Genomic DNA, 15,102 nt, shown 5'->3' with positions numbered 1-15,102 from the left:
GGTTTAGGAGCCTTCCACCACCAGAACTGTACTTGGTAGCCAGAGCAGGCTGAGGCTTCATGTGCTGACTGACCCAAAGGGTGACTGCGTTCGGAGAACACCTGTGCTACTCTCTTGGAGAAAAGCAAGATGCTAGATGCAAGCTTCTTCTGTGCTTCTGTTCCAGGAGAAAGCCTGTCTGGGAAGGGAAGCGAGCTGCCAGCTGAGAAGGTGAGGATAATGCAGTCAAATATGTATGGTACAGGAGCATAGAGTGTGGCTGGCTGTTGTCAGACTCTGTGAGGGACACTGGCTGCCTTGTCACCCCTCTGGAAAGGAGTTTGCATGACTCTTGTGACAGAATGATCCCTGTGCACTGCCACTATGCTGTAATGTGGCTGCAGTGTGTCCTTGCTATCCCCAGCTGAAATGTCGTTCTCATAAGTCTACTTCCTCGTCTCCTCTGTCTTGCTAACTCTGATCAGGTATCCATGGAGTTTTATCTGTTTTCAGCCTAGGTATTGGGAAGCCAAATCCCAGAAGTTGGAACTTCACCATAATCTGGGATATTTATGCATGGTTGTCCTAGCTGATAGTTAGCCTAACTATTTTCTGAATGTCTTCTAGGAGCAGAAAAGAAGCGAACGACCTAGAAGATCAGAAACTGCCAGGCCTGAAACTGTGAACTCCTCTGAGAGCAGTGAGTAACTGGGGTTGGCCAATGCCTGTTTTCAGCCAGAGAGAATGGCCCAGCTCCATTGTGGGCAGGTGGTTCATGGTGTGAGTACAGTGGGAACTCTGGAACCTTTGTGCAGACTTCCCTTCTACACAGGACAAGTCCTTTGAGCCCACAAATCCTGGGGTACGTTCCTTGCTTTCTCAGGGCACTTAGGTCAAAGCAGGGAGTGTTGTATTTTTACAGTGGTGTGTGGGCACCAAGCACTAAGTAGCAGGATGAGACTTGGGGGTGTTCCCAGGAAATCCATCTTCCATCTCCTCACCCAGGAGCTTTCTTCCTTTCTCTCTATGACAGCTGGCTGTCTGAAGGAAGGTTGCATCTTGGGGATTTTCCTGGAGAAGTACACAAAGTCTCTGTTCTTTTGAGATATTCCCTGCCATTCTCTAGTATTTGTGTGTTGCTCCTTTATTGCCTGCCTGTTCTAGAATGTGGTGATCAGCTTGTTCCCTTTTAGGTCTAACAGTTCTTATAGGATAGAAGTTCACACTCTGGGCTTCTGCTCAACCTTGGCATATCATGACTTCCTAGAGAGGAATTGTATTTAAGTCTGGTTTGTTTAAAGACCTCTTGATTCATCTCCTGTTACAACAGAATTTCTTTTAAGGGTCCCTTTATCATTCCACCCAGACAAGAACAAAGTACATAGAGGGACTCTAGAAAGGTGACTCAGAAAATCCCAGCGTGTGTCTCATGGCAGAGTTTCTCACTTCCTAATGAGGGGGTTTTGATCTTCCTCTGCTGCTTTGCAGTTCCGGTCTCTGACGAGGACTCTGATGCAATGGTGGATGATCCCAACGACGAGGATTTCGTTCCTTTCCGTACCCGGCGCTCCACTCGGATGTCCCTGCGCACTCAGATGGCGCAGCGAGCCGCCCGCTCCACCTTCACCAAGATGACGTGTGCCAACTGCCGGACCCCGCTGCAGAAGGGCCAGACTGCCTACCAGCGAAAAGGGCTTCCTCAGCTCTTCTGCTCCAGCTCCTGTCTCACCACCTTCTCAAAAAAACCACCCGGCAAGAAGATATGCACCTTCTGCAAAAAGTGTGTGTTCATTCCCCTTTCCTCTGTGCTCCCATGCTTGTGACCCCACTCACCTGCTCCACAGCACTCCCTGCCAGTCCCCTTCCTATGGCCCTTGCTCACCCACATCACTCCTGCCCACTGCCAGCTGCTGCCCCATGTCTTCTTTCACACACTACCTATCCCATGCTCCCTACACTCCCTTCACATTCATGCTATTCCCTGCCTGTCCCCGGACTTAGTGCCCCATATTCCAGCCTCCCCTCAAAACAACATCCTGCATGCTCTGTCTTCAGACACCACTCCTCTGGGCCAGGACAGAAGCTGCTGTGAGACAGTTCTTACCAGCTTTTTGGGACACCAGAAAGTCCTGTGCATTGCAGTGAGCCATCCTGTCTCTCTGTGGCAGGACTCATATGTCCCTGCACTAACCCATCCCCTCCTGATCCCCAGGGAGATCTGGAACACCAAGGACTCTGTGGTTGCCCAGATTGGTTCAGGTGGCTCTTTCCATGAGTTCTGCACCTCTGTCTGCCTTTCCCTCTACGAGGCCCAGCAGCACAGACCAGCACCTCAGTCTGCAGATCCCTCAGACACCAGCCGCTGCAGTGTTTGCCACAAACCTGGCGAGGTAAACAAATCCCTTGTTCTTCCCATGCCCTGGATGAAGTGCTTAGGACCCGCAGCACTTAGTCTTGGTCAAGACCAGGGCATTTTCCTGTGATGTGAGGCCTCAGCCCCTGAGCTGGCTTGGGCTCACTCCCAAGCTTCTCCTTGCCCTGAGGCTCACTGCTTCCTGCCACTCTGCTCTCCCGGTTACTCCGCTGACTTTTGGTGAGGGAGGCCACCCTGAGTCCACACCAGCTTCCAGTATGGCACTTCCCAGAGTTTTAGTGCCTGTTATCCCAAGGGCTGTGCTTGTAGTGATACAGCTGCACTGGAAGGAGGCCCGTGGTGGTTTGGGGAATGACAGCAGTGATGTCTCTGCAGATCCAGCACGAGGTCAGCAATGGGAACATGGTTCACCGCATCTGCAGTGACGCCTGCTTCACCAAGTTCCGGGCCACCAAGGGGCTGAAAACGAACTGCTGTGACAGCTGTGGACTTTATATCTACAACAAGGGCTTGCCCCTGGAGTACCTCTTCCATGAAGGCCAGCAAAAACGCTTTTGCAACTCTGCATGTCTCAACAGTTACAAGAAGGTGTGTGGAGGCTGCTGCCTGGGTTGGCTGGGGGTGGTCTCTGTGGGCATGCAGCAGCTTTGTTTGGTGTGGCACAGGGCATTTTATTAAATAGCAGGTGACTTGAATCCCTTTGGTCTATTGCAACAAAGCAGTTAAAAGATTGCTGTGGGGAAACTTTGAAGCAGGCAAACAGAATTGATTAAATCTGCATGGGGCCCACCATGGACCCAGGCATGGGTCAGAAAGTCAGTGAGCTGATGGTAGAGTGACACTGGTATATGCACTTAGCGTGGACTGGCTTTTGGATGTCTCCCCAAAGCTGGGCTGGATATGTTCCTCTGTCACCTGAGCAGTCTTCACTTAACTGTCTTGGAAGGGATTGCCAAACTCTGTATTCCTGCCAGGCTAGCCTTGAAATGAGAAGTTGAAGTGCCAAAGGCAGCTTTTTTTGCTACCACCGACTAAATCTGCAGACTGTGAGCCTGTCCCTGGCACAAGGTGGTCACTGCAGGAGAGCAGTCCTGTGGTGGATACAGCAGTGGTGTGGGATGTGATAGTTGAACCTTGCCAGCTGTGATGGCCTCCTGGAAGCTCTGTTGTGCTCTGTGTTTGCAGAAGAACACTCGGGTCTACCCCTGCATGTGGTGCAAGACGCTGTGCAAGAACTTTGACATGCTGCCCAACGTGGATCGCAGTGGCAAGATGGGCCTGTTCTGCTCCATTTGCTGTACTACCTCCCACAAAGTGAAGCAGTCAGGCTTAGTTGGTAAGAGCACCTGTGTAGAGGGAATCATCACCTCTCCACTCTTAATTCCTTCCTTGGTATTGTTTATTGCTTGTGGATGGGACTGAAAAGAAGGTAAAAGCCTGGGGAAGAGTCCAGTGAGACAAGTGGAAGTGCAGAGGGAGGAAGCCTTGCAGCATGTAGACATCTTAATACAGAGGGTAGTGTACATTGCTGTTCTTGAGAATGCAGGGAGCAGTTGTAGTGCTGGACTGTGCTGGCATTGCCCTTTCCATTACATGGAGTACTGGGGTGTCCAGGAATGGGACAAGTATTGCAGCTTATTTTGTCCAAATTCCTGTAGAGCCAGGGTCACTTCCTTGAACCACTCTGCTCTCCATCTGTTTAACATTTCTGTCCTAGCAGAATCTGGTGCTCTTAGTTTCCTGGTGTTCTTGTCCTTTGCTTTTTGATAATAACTTGACAGACTGAGGATGAGTGAGTAGCTTGCATGCCATCCTCAGAATCCAGTCCCACCTCCTGTGCTGCTGCCCTCACCAATTCCTGTCTGTTTCATCAGGTCCCCCTAGACCCTGCAGCTTCTGCAGAAAGAGTTTATCTGAGCCCTGCTATTACAACAAGACAGACCGGGTTGTCTACCAGTTCTGCAGCCCCAGCTGCTGGACCAAATTCCAGGTACTGAAATATTCTTCACGATGGGCTGGGCCGTGGAGCTCATGCCTCTTTTCACACTTAGCAGAGGCTCCACCTTCCTGGAGCTCCTCAGGGAGGGTTCCTAAGAAAGTCTCTTCAGGAGTTGCAGTGACTGTAATTGCTCAAATCTGTCTTGGCCCTATCTCCCCCATCCTCCATTGGGATAAGGCGGGCTATAATTCACTCCTGTCTATCAGGTTATGCCCAGCAGGAGGGCAGTGCAGAGCTGTGCTGCATGAGTGGTTTGAGATAGAGTGGCCTTATGAGAGCACAAGCAAAAGCACAAGTAAGCCAGCAAAGCACAGTGCACACCTGATAGCTGGGTGGAAAGGGGCAGAGCTGCCCTCTCAGCCAGGTGTCACCGAGAAACATAAGTCTTCCAGGATGTGTTGTCTAAAAATGTACAAGTAACAGGCCTGGATACCTCTTGTTTAATAATCCTCAAAGGCTTGACCGGTGATTTTTAATCTTCTGATGTTAAGTTTCAGTGTATGTGAGATGTCTGTGGTATTCATAGGCAACTTCAAGAATATTAGTTTTGTACAGTTGTCAAAGAACAAAGTAGCAGCCAGGAAGACATGAGAACTTAGGCCAGGACGTGTCTTGGGCAACTGAGAAAACATAGAGAATCTAGAGGTAAGAGTTAGTTACTGGCAGTTGCAGCATTTTGTTTTGGGATTTGGTTTTTGGGGGGGGGGGGGTGAGTGGGTGGGGGTCATTTGGTTGGTTGGGGTTTTTTGGTGGGTTTCTTTTTGTTTGTTTGTTTGGGTTTTTTTATGAATCCTTGATGTAATCCTTCACTGAGGTCACAAATAGTGTGGGTAGTGTAGCTATAGAGCTTTTAGAGTTGTAGATTTCATAAGACTAGAATCACAGAACAGTTAGGGTTGAAAGGGACCTTTAGATGTCATCTGGTCCAACCTCCCTTGCAGTGAGCAGGGACATCTTCAACTAGATCAGGTTGCTCAGAGCCCTGTCCAATCTGACCTTGATATTTCCAGGGTTAGGGCACCTACCACCTCTCTGGGCAACCTGTGCCAGTGTTTCATCATCCTCATTGAAAAAGACTTCTTTATAGCTAATCTAAATATGCTCTCTTTTTAATGAAAACTATTACCCCTTGTCCTGTTGCAGAAGACTGCTAAAATGTGTGTCCCCATCTTGCTTATAAGCTCCCTTTAAGTATTGAAAGGCCACAATAAGGTCTCCCCAGAGCCTTCTGTTCTCCAAGCTGAATAAACCCAACTCTCAGCCTTTCTTGATAGGAGAACTGTTCCAACACTCTGGTCATTTTTGTGGTCCTCCTCTGGACTCACTCCAACAGGTCCATGTCCTTCCTGTGCTGGGGACCCCAGAGCTGGAGGCAGCACTGCAGGTGGGGTCTCACCAGAGTGGAGCAGAGAGGCAGAATCCCCTCCCTTGACCTGCTGGGTCACGCTGCTTTTTGGATAGCCCAGGATACACTTGACTTTCTGGGCTGTGAGCTCATGTTGCCAGCTCATGTCCAGCCTCTCCTCCACCAGCACCCCCAAGTCCTTCTCTGCAGGGCTGCTCTCCAGCTGTTCATCCCCCATCCTGGATTGATACTGGGGTTGCCCTGCCCTGGGTGCAGCAGCTTGTACTTGGCCTTGTTGAACCTTGTGGGATTCCCATGGGCCACTGCTCAAGCTTGTCCAGGTCCCTCTGGATGTCACTCTGTCCCTCAGGCATTTCAGCTGCACAACTCAGCTTGGTGTCATCTGAAAACTTGTTGAGGGTGCTCTTGATCCGCTGTGTCCTTGATGAAGATGTTAAACAATCCTGGTCCCAGGACAGGCCCCTGAGGGTCACCACTTGTCACTGATCTCCATCTGGACATTGAACCTTTGGCCACTACCTTCTGGATGCAACCATCTAACCAAATTCCTCATCCACCAAACGGTCCAGCCAGCAGCTGGAGTGTTTCTCCAGAAGGATGAAGGAGAGAGAAGGATGTTGTGGGGAACTGTGCCAAAGGCTTTACAGAAGTCCAGAGAGATGACACCCGTAGCTTTTTACTTCTCCACTGATGTGGTCACTCCTTTGAGGAAGACAACTAAGTTGGTCAGGCAGGACTTGCCCTGGTGCAACTGTGCTGGCTGTGTGGGCACCTCCTGTCCTCCATGTGCCTCAGCACAGCTTCTAGAAGGATCTGTTCCATGATCTTCCTAGGCACAGCAGAGTTCAGTGATTTCCAGGGTCCTCCTTTCTACCCATTTTAGAAATAGTTGCACTGTTTCCCCTTTTCCCATGGGGACTTCATTAATTCACCTAACTTGAATTATTGCCATATAAAATCAGCATTGCAAACATATGAGTAAGCCCATGCATCACCTGGCTTAGGAACTGTCTTGCTGGCAGATCTCAGAACACACTTGTCAAAGAAAAAACACTGAAGAGAATGTTTCAAGATGGCTTGACATCAGTGGGAATCAATATTAAGCCCAAGGACTTCAACATCTTCATCGATCATTTGGCAATAAAGTCAAAGTAAGCATGATGAAATTTAGCAGATGAAACAAAAACTGGTGAAGTATTAGCCCATGCTGCATTCAGGGCAGTCACAGAAAACAAAGCAATTGGATTGATTGACAAGGCTGGTTCCTCTTAATGTTTGCTTAAACACAGTTTCAGTGCAAGATCCTGTGTCAGCCTTACTCAAGTAGTGTGGGGATGCAAATCCTGGAAAAGTAAGGATTTTGAAAAGGCCGTGGAATTACAGCAGATAAACTATTCAGTATGAGCATCTGAGTTTACAGCCACATGGGGAAGGAATAATTTATTGCAAGTTGAAGCAAGCGAACACAGACTTAATGTTTGAGGGCCAGGGAGGAAAAGAGCTACCTAGAATGATGCACAGATAGGAAGGATGTTCTCCAATGTCCACTTCATTTTCAATGTTGAAGAAAAATTGGAAGTATTCTGACAAAAAAACCAGAAATTAAAATTGGGCTTGAAAAATGCTTGTACTGAGGTACTTGCAGAGTGTTGTATCTGAGGTTATCAGAAAGAAAACCAGGAATGACTCTATTAATAAATATATCCTTGTGAATAAGACACCAAATACTCAATGCATTGTGGACAGCGCACCAAATGCTGCTTAATCTAGCAGATTAATCTAGCAGAAAATGGGATGAGAGGCTCCTTGAATTCTTAAATTGTGTTATCTTGAAAATAGAAACCAGGCAACTGTGCTTCAAGAACTTTTAGAGAAATCCTCAGAAGATGTAGCAGAGCCCCCATCTCTTAAGTTTTCAAATGCAGCGGCGTGGCAGCTTGAAAGCTGGCCTTCCTGAGAAGAGCTGGACCCAGCACACTGGAAGCAAAGTGAAACTGCTCTCAAGAATCAGCTCTCCAGTATCTTGAGCCATGATGTGATGGACTGACTGAGCCCCCACAGTGGCAGCAGGTCCGAGGGGGCCAGGCAGGCTGCAGGCCATGGAGGAGGTGGCAGTGGTGGCAGTGTGAGGCAGGTGCCTGCTGCCCTCCGACTTCTCTCCCCCCATGAGCTGTCTCTGTCTCCTGCAGCGCACCAGCCCGGAAGGTGGGATCCACCTCAACTGCCATTACTGTCACAATCTTTTCAGCGGGAAGCCGGAGATCCTAGACTGGCAGGTGAGGACTTCTCCTGGGGGGATGTTGAGGTGAAGGCCAACACTGCTGAGAACCTCTGGGGTACTTCTTCTCCCTGCTCTGAGCAGAGCTCCTCCTGTGCCAGTCCTCTGAATGCCTTAGCTGCAGAGATGTGCCTGGAGACTCTGCTGAGTGCTGCACTCCTGATGTTCAGCAGGATGTCAGAAGGGCAGGAGGAGACCACTCCTGCCAAATCTTGTGCCAGGAGAGCTGGGGACTTGACTCAGCCCTGTAGTCTTTCTTCTGCTTCCCTGAGAAGTGTGGGAACTTCCTGCTGGCCTGGCTGACCTGGCTGTGGTCTGTTTGGCAGGACAAGGTGTATCAGTTCTGCTGCAAGGACTGCTGTGAGGACTTCAAGCGGCTGCGTGGGGTGGTGTCTCAGTGTGAACACTGCAAACAGGAGAAGCTGCTGCATGAGAAGATCCGTTTCTCCGGAGTGGAGAAGAACTTCTGCAGTGAAGGTACTTGGGGAAGGCATGGGAGAGGCAGAGCCCCCATGCCAGCCCATGCTGGGGGAGGAGAAGAGAGCATGGAGAGGAACAGAGGGGAGATTGTCTTAACCAGGCCCTGGGGCAAGAGCCTTGCCATGCAGTGAAGGGAGGACTGTTGTGGGGATGGCTTGCTGTCCAGCCAGGCCCTAGGGCAAGATCTTTACCGTTCATTGTGTCCTTGGGGAGGGCCTTCTCACAGCTTTTCTCTCTCTGGGGGCTGGGGAGACAGCAGGTGGCAGCTCCGCTCCTCCTGTCATCATGCACTTCTACGCTCTTGCGTCTGGGCTGGCCTGACCTGGCCTTGCCCTGCCTGCTGGGTTCCTGCACACAGGAGGTTGGAGTCAGACTCTTCCTAGAAGCATGGAGGTGAGAGATGGCAAGTCCCCGTGAGGTCCCATCTTATCCCAGCCCCAGGGGCCAGTGCTGGATTGTTCCCTACAGTGTGTTGCGTGTGCTCTGTTGTCTCCGCAGACCTGGATTCTGGTCATGTTTGGGTCAGGGAGGCCCCCAGTTCATCCTGGGAAGGTTTCACTCCTATTGTTTCTCCGCAGGGTGTGTGCTTCTTTACAAACAGGATTTCACCAAGAACCTGGGCCTGTGCTGCATCACCTGCACCTACTGTTCTCAGACCTGCCAGCGGGCGGTCACCGAGCAGCTGGAGGGCAGCACCTGGGACTTCTGTAGTGAAGACTGCAAAAGCAAATACTTGCTCTGGTACTTCAAGGTCAGTATTGGCACTGGCAGCTTGTGCTAAGTGCTGTGGTGGGCACAGCACCCAGATAAGTGGGCATTGCACTGAGGAAGTTCGCACTGCTGGAGTCTGGCTGGCACTGCTGCGGAGAACCTGGCACTGCTGGAGTCCTGCCTGGCAATGACGGGACACTGCTACGGGGAAGCTCACGTAGCTGGAGTCCCCAGCTAATCCTGCCAGACAGAGCACTGCACTGAGGAAGCTCACAGTGCTGGATCCGCGGCCAGTGCTGCTGTGAGAAGTTCGCACCGCTGGAGTCCCTGGTTGGCACTGGCAGGGCACTGCTGTGGGGAAGCTCACAGCACCTTGCGATGTGCACCTTTCACTGGAGAGTTGTGTTGCACTCGGAGGGGGTGTGGTTAGTTACTCGTTGTTTCTCTCCTGCTGATGCGGGCTTTAGGCAGCTCGGTGCCATGCCTGCAAGCGTCAGGGGAAGCTGCTGGAAACCATCCACTGGCGGGGGCAAATCAAACACTTCTGCAACCAGCAGTGTCTGCTGCGATTTTACAATCAACAGAACCAGCCCAACCTGGACACGCAGAAGGGGCCCGAGAGCCTGCTGAACAGTGAGTAGGAAGGAGGGAGGGGACCTGCATAGCTCAGTCTGAGAGACACAGGGAAGACTCAACAGCAGGGGGTGGAAGCTGCCTGCCCGGGACTGGAGGAGACGCTAGGGAACAATCCTGCACTGGCCCTTGGGGGGGAAAGGACGGAGTGGGACCTAATGGGCTTCTCCATCTCTAACATCTATGGTTCTATGACACACAGGGCCCAGACTGGAGGAGCCGGTGCCAGCGTGCTGCCTGTAGCTCACACTCTTAGCGAGGATACTCAGGGATTTAACATCCTCAAGTTGCCAGCGGAGAGCTCGATTTACAGGGTTAGGGGACAGCGTGGTTTGGCATGACAATCCACCTGCAGCCCCACACCACCTCCGAGCTGTGACCTTCTCAGATCTCATAAACTAATCTGGATTGGGCCAGGTCAGTGCTTGGATGGGAAACATTCAAGGACAAAGAAGGGTGCTGCAGGAAGTGGTGCTGGTGATGCTGTAGGTGGGCTCTCCTTCAGCCAGAGCTGAACCTAGAACGGTCTTGAGGGAGCACTGAGCTGCTGGAGGCACTGTGTCTTGTGATGTTAGATTGGAGTCCTACCACTTACCCAAAGTTCACTGCAGCTTTGGGGAGTTGCCAACCCTGTGTCCCAGATAACCCCATTCTGCATCCATGGAGTTCCAGCTGGAGAGGAGATTTTCGCTGCCTGTTGCCCCATTTCCTATCATTAACTTGAGCCAATTCCTTATGGAAGATTGCAAAGTGCTTTGGGATCCCTCAGGATGGAAGGTGCTCGTAGTGACAGTGACAAGACACCGCTTGGCCCTCGGACATCTGCAGTCTCATTCTGCTTGGTCTTTCGTAGGCCACGATCTCCTGGGTGACCTGGGGGATGTAGTTAAAGTGCCTGCAGCTTACGGTGGGACTTGCTTCAGTGCATCAAGCTTCAAGACATACCTACATTGCAGGTTCAGGGCTTTGCTGCCCTCCCTGGGATTTCATGAGGTGGAAAACCCTGACTAGAGTGTGCCAAGGAGGGGAAACCTGGACAAGGACCTTCGCATGAGAGACCTCATCCTCCATCTCCAGACTCTTGAGTTCCTTACTGTAGTGTGCTGATCATAGGACAGGGGAAGCCCTGGATGTCGTTGCTGCTTAGGTTGCAAAGCAGAGCTGCTCTGCCAGAAGCAGCAGGTTCCCCCAGCTAGGGGAAGCCCAACCTGCCTTCCAAGAGCCACACTCCACAACAGGCTGTGTGAGGTGCAGTTCAAGTGGCAGTACACTGGAGTGACCTGGATAAGGAACTTCTGGTTTTTGCTGGCTCCAGGGTGCCCATGGGAATTCTGCTTGATGGTTCACAGTGTTCTGCTGCCCACGGAGGAAGAGGTGTGTGATGTGCTGGTTCCTGTAGCTCACCAAGTGATTCCGCAGCCCTAGCCATGCTGTTCCATTTGTCCTCTGCTTGTCGAGGCATGTCACTTGTGAGAGACGAGTAACGCTGCTTTTGGGACACAGGCACAGTGGGCAAGCTCTGCCTGCAGGGGGAAGCATGTTTCACACAGTTTAGCCGTTGTCGCCTTGGAGCCCTGGACCACAAGACTGAGAAGTACATTCTCCACCACCACCAACCACGAGAGCTTCAGGCCTCCTCTGCCACATCCCTGGAAGTCCCCCAGAACTGTGCTGCTTGGTATGTGGGGCATCACCCTTGGTGCCACAGCTGCATCTCTGTGCAACCTGTAAGGACTAAAGGGAGCCAAGGAAAAGCCCTTCATCAGTCGTCAGTGCTCATCTGAGCATGAGTTCCAGGCTACCCCAGCAGTTGCTGTGCTGGTGGCACTGGGTCCTCTGTATGCTCTGGCACACCAGGCCCCTGGCAGATGTGGGATAGCTGTGGACATCCTTGCCCCAGGATTGTGGCATACTGCCGAGTTTGCAAAGGAAGGATGCTGGAGCCAGGATCCACTTAAACAGAGAGCTTTCCAGCCCACTGTGCTGTGCAGGGAATTTTGGGAGGAGCAGCTTCTATCTGGTGTCCTGTGGACCTGACAGCTGTGTTGGCAGCTCACAAGGGACTACCTGGATTTCAGGCCCATCTTGGACAGAGCTGCTTATTCTTGCTTATTCTCTTGAAAACAGTGATTGCCTAAAACCATTAATTCCTGTGATCCAGTGGCTGCTACCAGTCTGATGATCCTGAGAGTTCTTGTAGCTGATCATGTAAGCAGATGTTCCTTTGCTGGGAACAGTTTGTGTAGTGTGGGATTGAGGAGCTTCTGCTTTAAAACTGTGCCCAAAGACTTCCAAGAGGAGCTGGCTCTGCACTGGGCTGTCCAGCTGTAGAGGGTAGAAGTCACAGTTGTGGCAGGCAATGCCTTGACAGCTCCTTGTTGGTGTTGGGATGAGAGTAAAGAACAAGCTGCAGCTTTTCTGGAAGCTTGGACACATAGCACATGGCAGGAGAATCTTGTTTTCTTTCGTCCCAAATCATTGGCCAGTGGGGCAATCATGTTTGCTTTAGATACTTCCGCAGCAGAAATTCTGCTTGTATGCCATAGCTTGTCTTTTCTCATTCAAGCCATTGGTGTTTCCTACCTGGATCTGCTTCCCATCCACTTTGGGCTGTCAGGGTGAGTTCTTGGCCCCTGAGACTATTGCAGATGCTATGGCTGAATGCTCAGCTGCAGACTAGGGATCTTCCTCTGACTGGAATTTGTCTGTTGCACCCCTGTGGTGGTCAGCAAATGGAGCCTGTTGGGCCTCAAATTGTGCAAGAATTATCCTGCATTTCCTTGGGTCAGAGGAAGTCTTCACAGTGTGAATGTCCCTGTGTTGGACCTTTAGGCATCTGTGTCTTTCCTGAAGGACCTGTCTGTGTACAGGAGTTGTGAATGGACCCGCCACTGCCTTTGGGTGCTGGGACCTGCTGCTGTCCTTGCAGGGCTCTCCTTCATGCATGGCCCACGGGTAGAAGGCAATTCTTTTTGCCAGCCACGTGGGTAACCAGGGCTCACTGGAGACTGATATGAAGGTGCTCTGTTAGCTTACCAGCCTTTGAGATGGGTGCAGGTTTTCTGCAGAGCACATGAGCTGGAATTACCATCCAAGGCAGGGTGATACTGTCACCACCTGGGACCAGTGTCTGCCACATGCGCCTCTTACCTGCAGGTGATCCTCTCTTTCCTTAGGGGAATGGACTGCATCCCTAGGGCTAGGGCAAAGCTGTCTCTCTGCCTTCTGGGATATCTCATAACGCTGCTACTAGCTCTGTCACCTTCTTCCTAGGGATCTCGAAGCACTTTGCCAAGATATTTGTTGCAGGGATATGGAGGCACAGGGAGGGGCCATGGCTCGGTACAGCAAGCCAGTAGGCAGAGCTGGGATTAGAGCCCTGGATTCCTCTCTCTACAAGGGGCTGGGATTTCTCCTGACCTGCTGTGATGGGGAAGGGGTGGACTGCAAGGGAGCACAAAATGACATGGGAACAATTTGCTTTTGGAGTTGTAGTGTCTTCTGAGGTGTTAGGGCTAGAGATTGTGGAAACATTAACTGTTCCTGGAGTGGCCAGGAGCAGTTTCTGGGGAGCCTGTCCCTGCTCTCTGGCTGCTTGCACCTCCAGTCCCAGCAGTGGGACATGTTGGCCCAGGAGCTCTTGAACTTAAGAGTTGTTGCTTTCTCTTACAGGTCAGACTTCAGAGCCAAAACCAGCTGTCCCTTCCCCACAGAAGGCAGAAACTAACATGGTAAGACCCATTGGAGGCAGGAGTTTGCAAGACAAAGGGGCTGTCCCCAAGGAGAGGACAGTTCTGCCATTGCTCAGGGAGATTTCATTCTTCTACAACCAGTGCATTTTGAGATGTCTGGGTAGTGGGAGATGAAAAGAACTCCTAGGAAGGCAGCATCAACATATCTTCTGCAAGGGGGAAGAATAACTGTTCCTCAGGAATCAATGACGAACTCCAGAATAGCCTGACACTGTGGCACTGGCTCTTCTTTGCACAGTGCTTTCCTGTGCCTCGGTATAGTTGCTGTCCCACTGTTCCCCTCTATCCCATGGGACAGGAGCCACCATTGCCAGACTCCTGACACAGCAGAGGCAGCACACAGGCTTGATGCCTGCCAGGCACGGCTTGGCAGTCCTTCATCACAGCCTGACCATGGGAGTGCCTATCTGCTGGGGACTTCCAGGCTCCAGGAAGTGCTTTGGGAGTCATTCCATCTGTACCTGTAGTAGGGAAGAGATTGTGTTGCCTTAGGTGGACACCAACCTCCTGCTTTCTGCGTTTCCCCAGCTGTCAGCAAAGGCCTCCTCAGCCCAAACATCTCCAGCTGTGCCGCCTCCCGCCCCACCTCTGGTTCCAGCCACCCCTCGGAAAAACAAAGCTGCCATGTGTAAACCACTGATGCAGAACCGGGGTGTCTCCTGCAAGTTTGAAATGAAATCCAAAGGATGTCAGACAGGTAGGAAAACAAGACTTAACTGTAGGATTGCAGGGGCATTTTGGAAAGGCAAGTGGCACGTCCCTGCTCCAGACTACCTGCGAATCCAGCCTGAAATGCTGCACGGAGTGGCTGGGTGTTTGGCACTGTTCTGAGGAGTCTCTGTGCAGTTGTAGGGCACACATGGCAGGGCTGGGGGTAGGGAGCCTGTTTCCATCAGCAGCAAAAGGAGAGATGTAGAGACCTCTGTAGCATGATCCCACCTCTTGTGGTACAACTCCTGTTCCTCTGGAGATCATTAGCTTGTGTGAGGGCTGTCTGCTAAACAGGTTCCACTCTAGTTCCTGTTGGGCATGTGTGTGTGGTCTGCAGCATATGCAAGGTGACTAGACCTCTTAGCAGGGCTGTGTAAGAGTAGGATTTGTACTTCTGGCTAAGGCAAGCCTCTCTTGTTGCTGGGCTTGACTTTCTGCTATTCCAGCTCTACCCTTGAGTCTGGAAGGGCTGTGGTGCTGAATGGCTGGGGGCATGGCAGCATGCAGCAGGGCCGGGTGGAGGAACTTCTGGGATTAAGGTCACTGATGTATTTTTGCTCTTGTCAGAGGCTGACTGGAAGCCCCAGCTGGTTGTGTTGCCAATCCCCGTCCCGATCTTCGTGCCTGTGCCTATGCATATGTACTGCCAGAAAGTACCTGTGCCTTTCTCCATGCCTGTCCCGGTAAGCAACGGCTCCACCGCTCGTGTTCTCCTACTATCTTGATCCTGCTTTGCTGCACCCTCCCTGCTTCTCTGTTCATGCTCTTCTCCTGCCTCTGCTTTTATGTCAATCTACTGACTGTCAGTTTTCTGCATGG

The 15,102-nt window shown here is 51.4% G+C and overlaps 1 protein-coding gene across 9 annotated transcripts in view; it reads left to right on the top strand.

Annotated features, from left to right (window-relative positions):
* Positions 1-15,102, top strand: part of ZMYM3 (zinc finger MYM-type containing 3) — a 32,909-nt gene that overhangs the window by 11,503 nt on the left and 6,304 nt on the right. For 8 of the 9 annotated variants that reach the window (XM_048318670.1, XM_048318665.1, XM_048318663.1 and 5 more), the window contains 14 exons: positions 167-210; positions 607-679; positions 1,468-1,759; positions 2,192-2,369; positions 2,729-2,941; positions 3,539-3,689; positions 4,228-4,343; positions 7,908-7,994; positions 8,323-8,473; positions 9,055-9,227; positions 9,655-9,820; positions 13,493-13,551; positions 14,101-14,269; positions 14,851-14,966. In XM_048318670.1, coding sequence (XP_048174627.1) covers positions 167-210; positions 607-679; positions 1,468-1,759; positions 2,192-2,369; positions 2,729-2,941; positions 3,539-3,689; positions 4,228-4,343; positions 7,908-7,994; positions 8,323-8,473; positions 9,055-9,227; positions 9,655-9,820; positions 13,493-13,551; positions 14,101-14,269; positions 14,851-14,966 — 1,988 coding nt within the window. The remainder of the gene's footprint in view (positions 1-166; positions 211-606; positions 680-1,467; positions 1,760-2,191; positions 2,370-2,728; positions 2,942-3,538; positions 3,690-4,227; positions 4,344-7,907; positions 7,995-8,322; positions 8,474-9,054; positions 9,228-9,654; positions 9,821-13,492; positions 13,552-14,100; positions 14,270-14,850; positions 14,967-15,102) is intronic. The other variant, XM_048318672.1, reaches the window with a different exon arrangement.

The sequence above is a fragment of the Corvus hawaiiensis genome, chromosome 14, assembly GCF_020740725.1.
Source record: "Corvus hawaiiensis isolate bCorHaw1 chromosome 14, bCorHaw1.pri.cur, whole genome shotgun sequence".
NCBI classification, from domain to species: domain Eukaryota; kingdom Metazoa; phylum Chordata; class Aves; order Passeriformes; family Corvidae; genus Corvus; species Corvus hawaiiensis.
The sequence above is the reverse complement of the archived record's forward strand: the minus strand, read 5'-3'. Positions and strand labels throughout refer to the sequence as shown.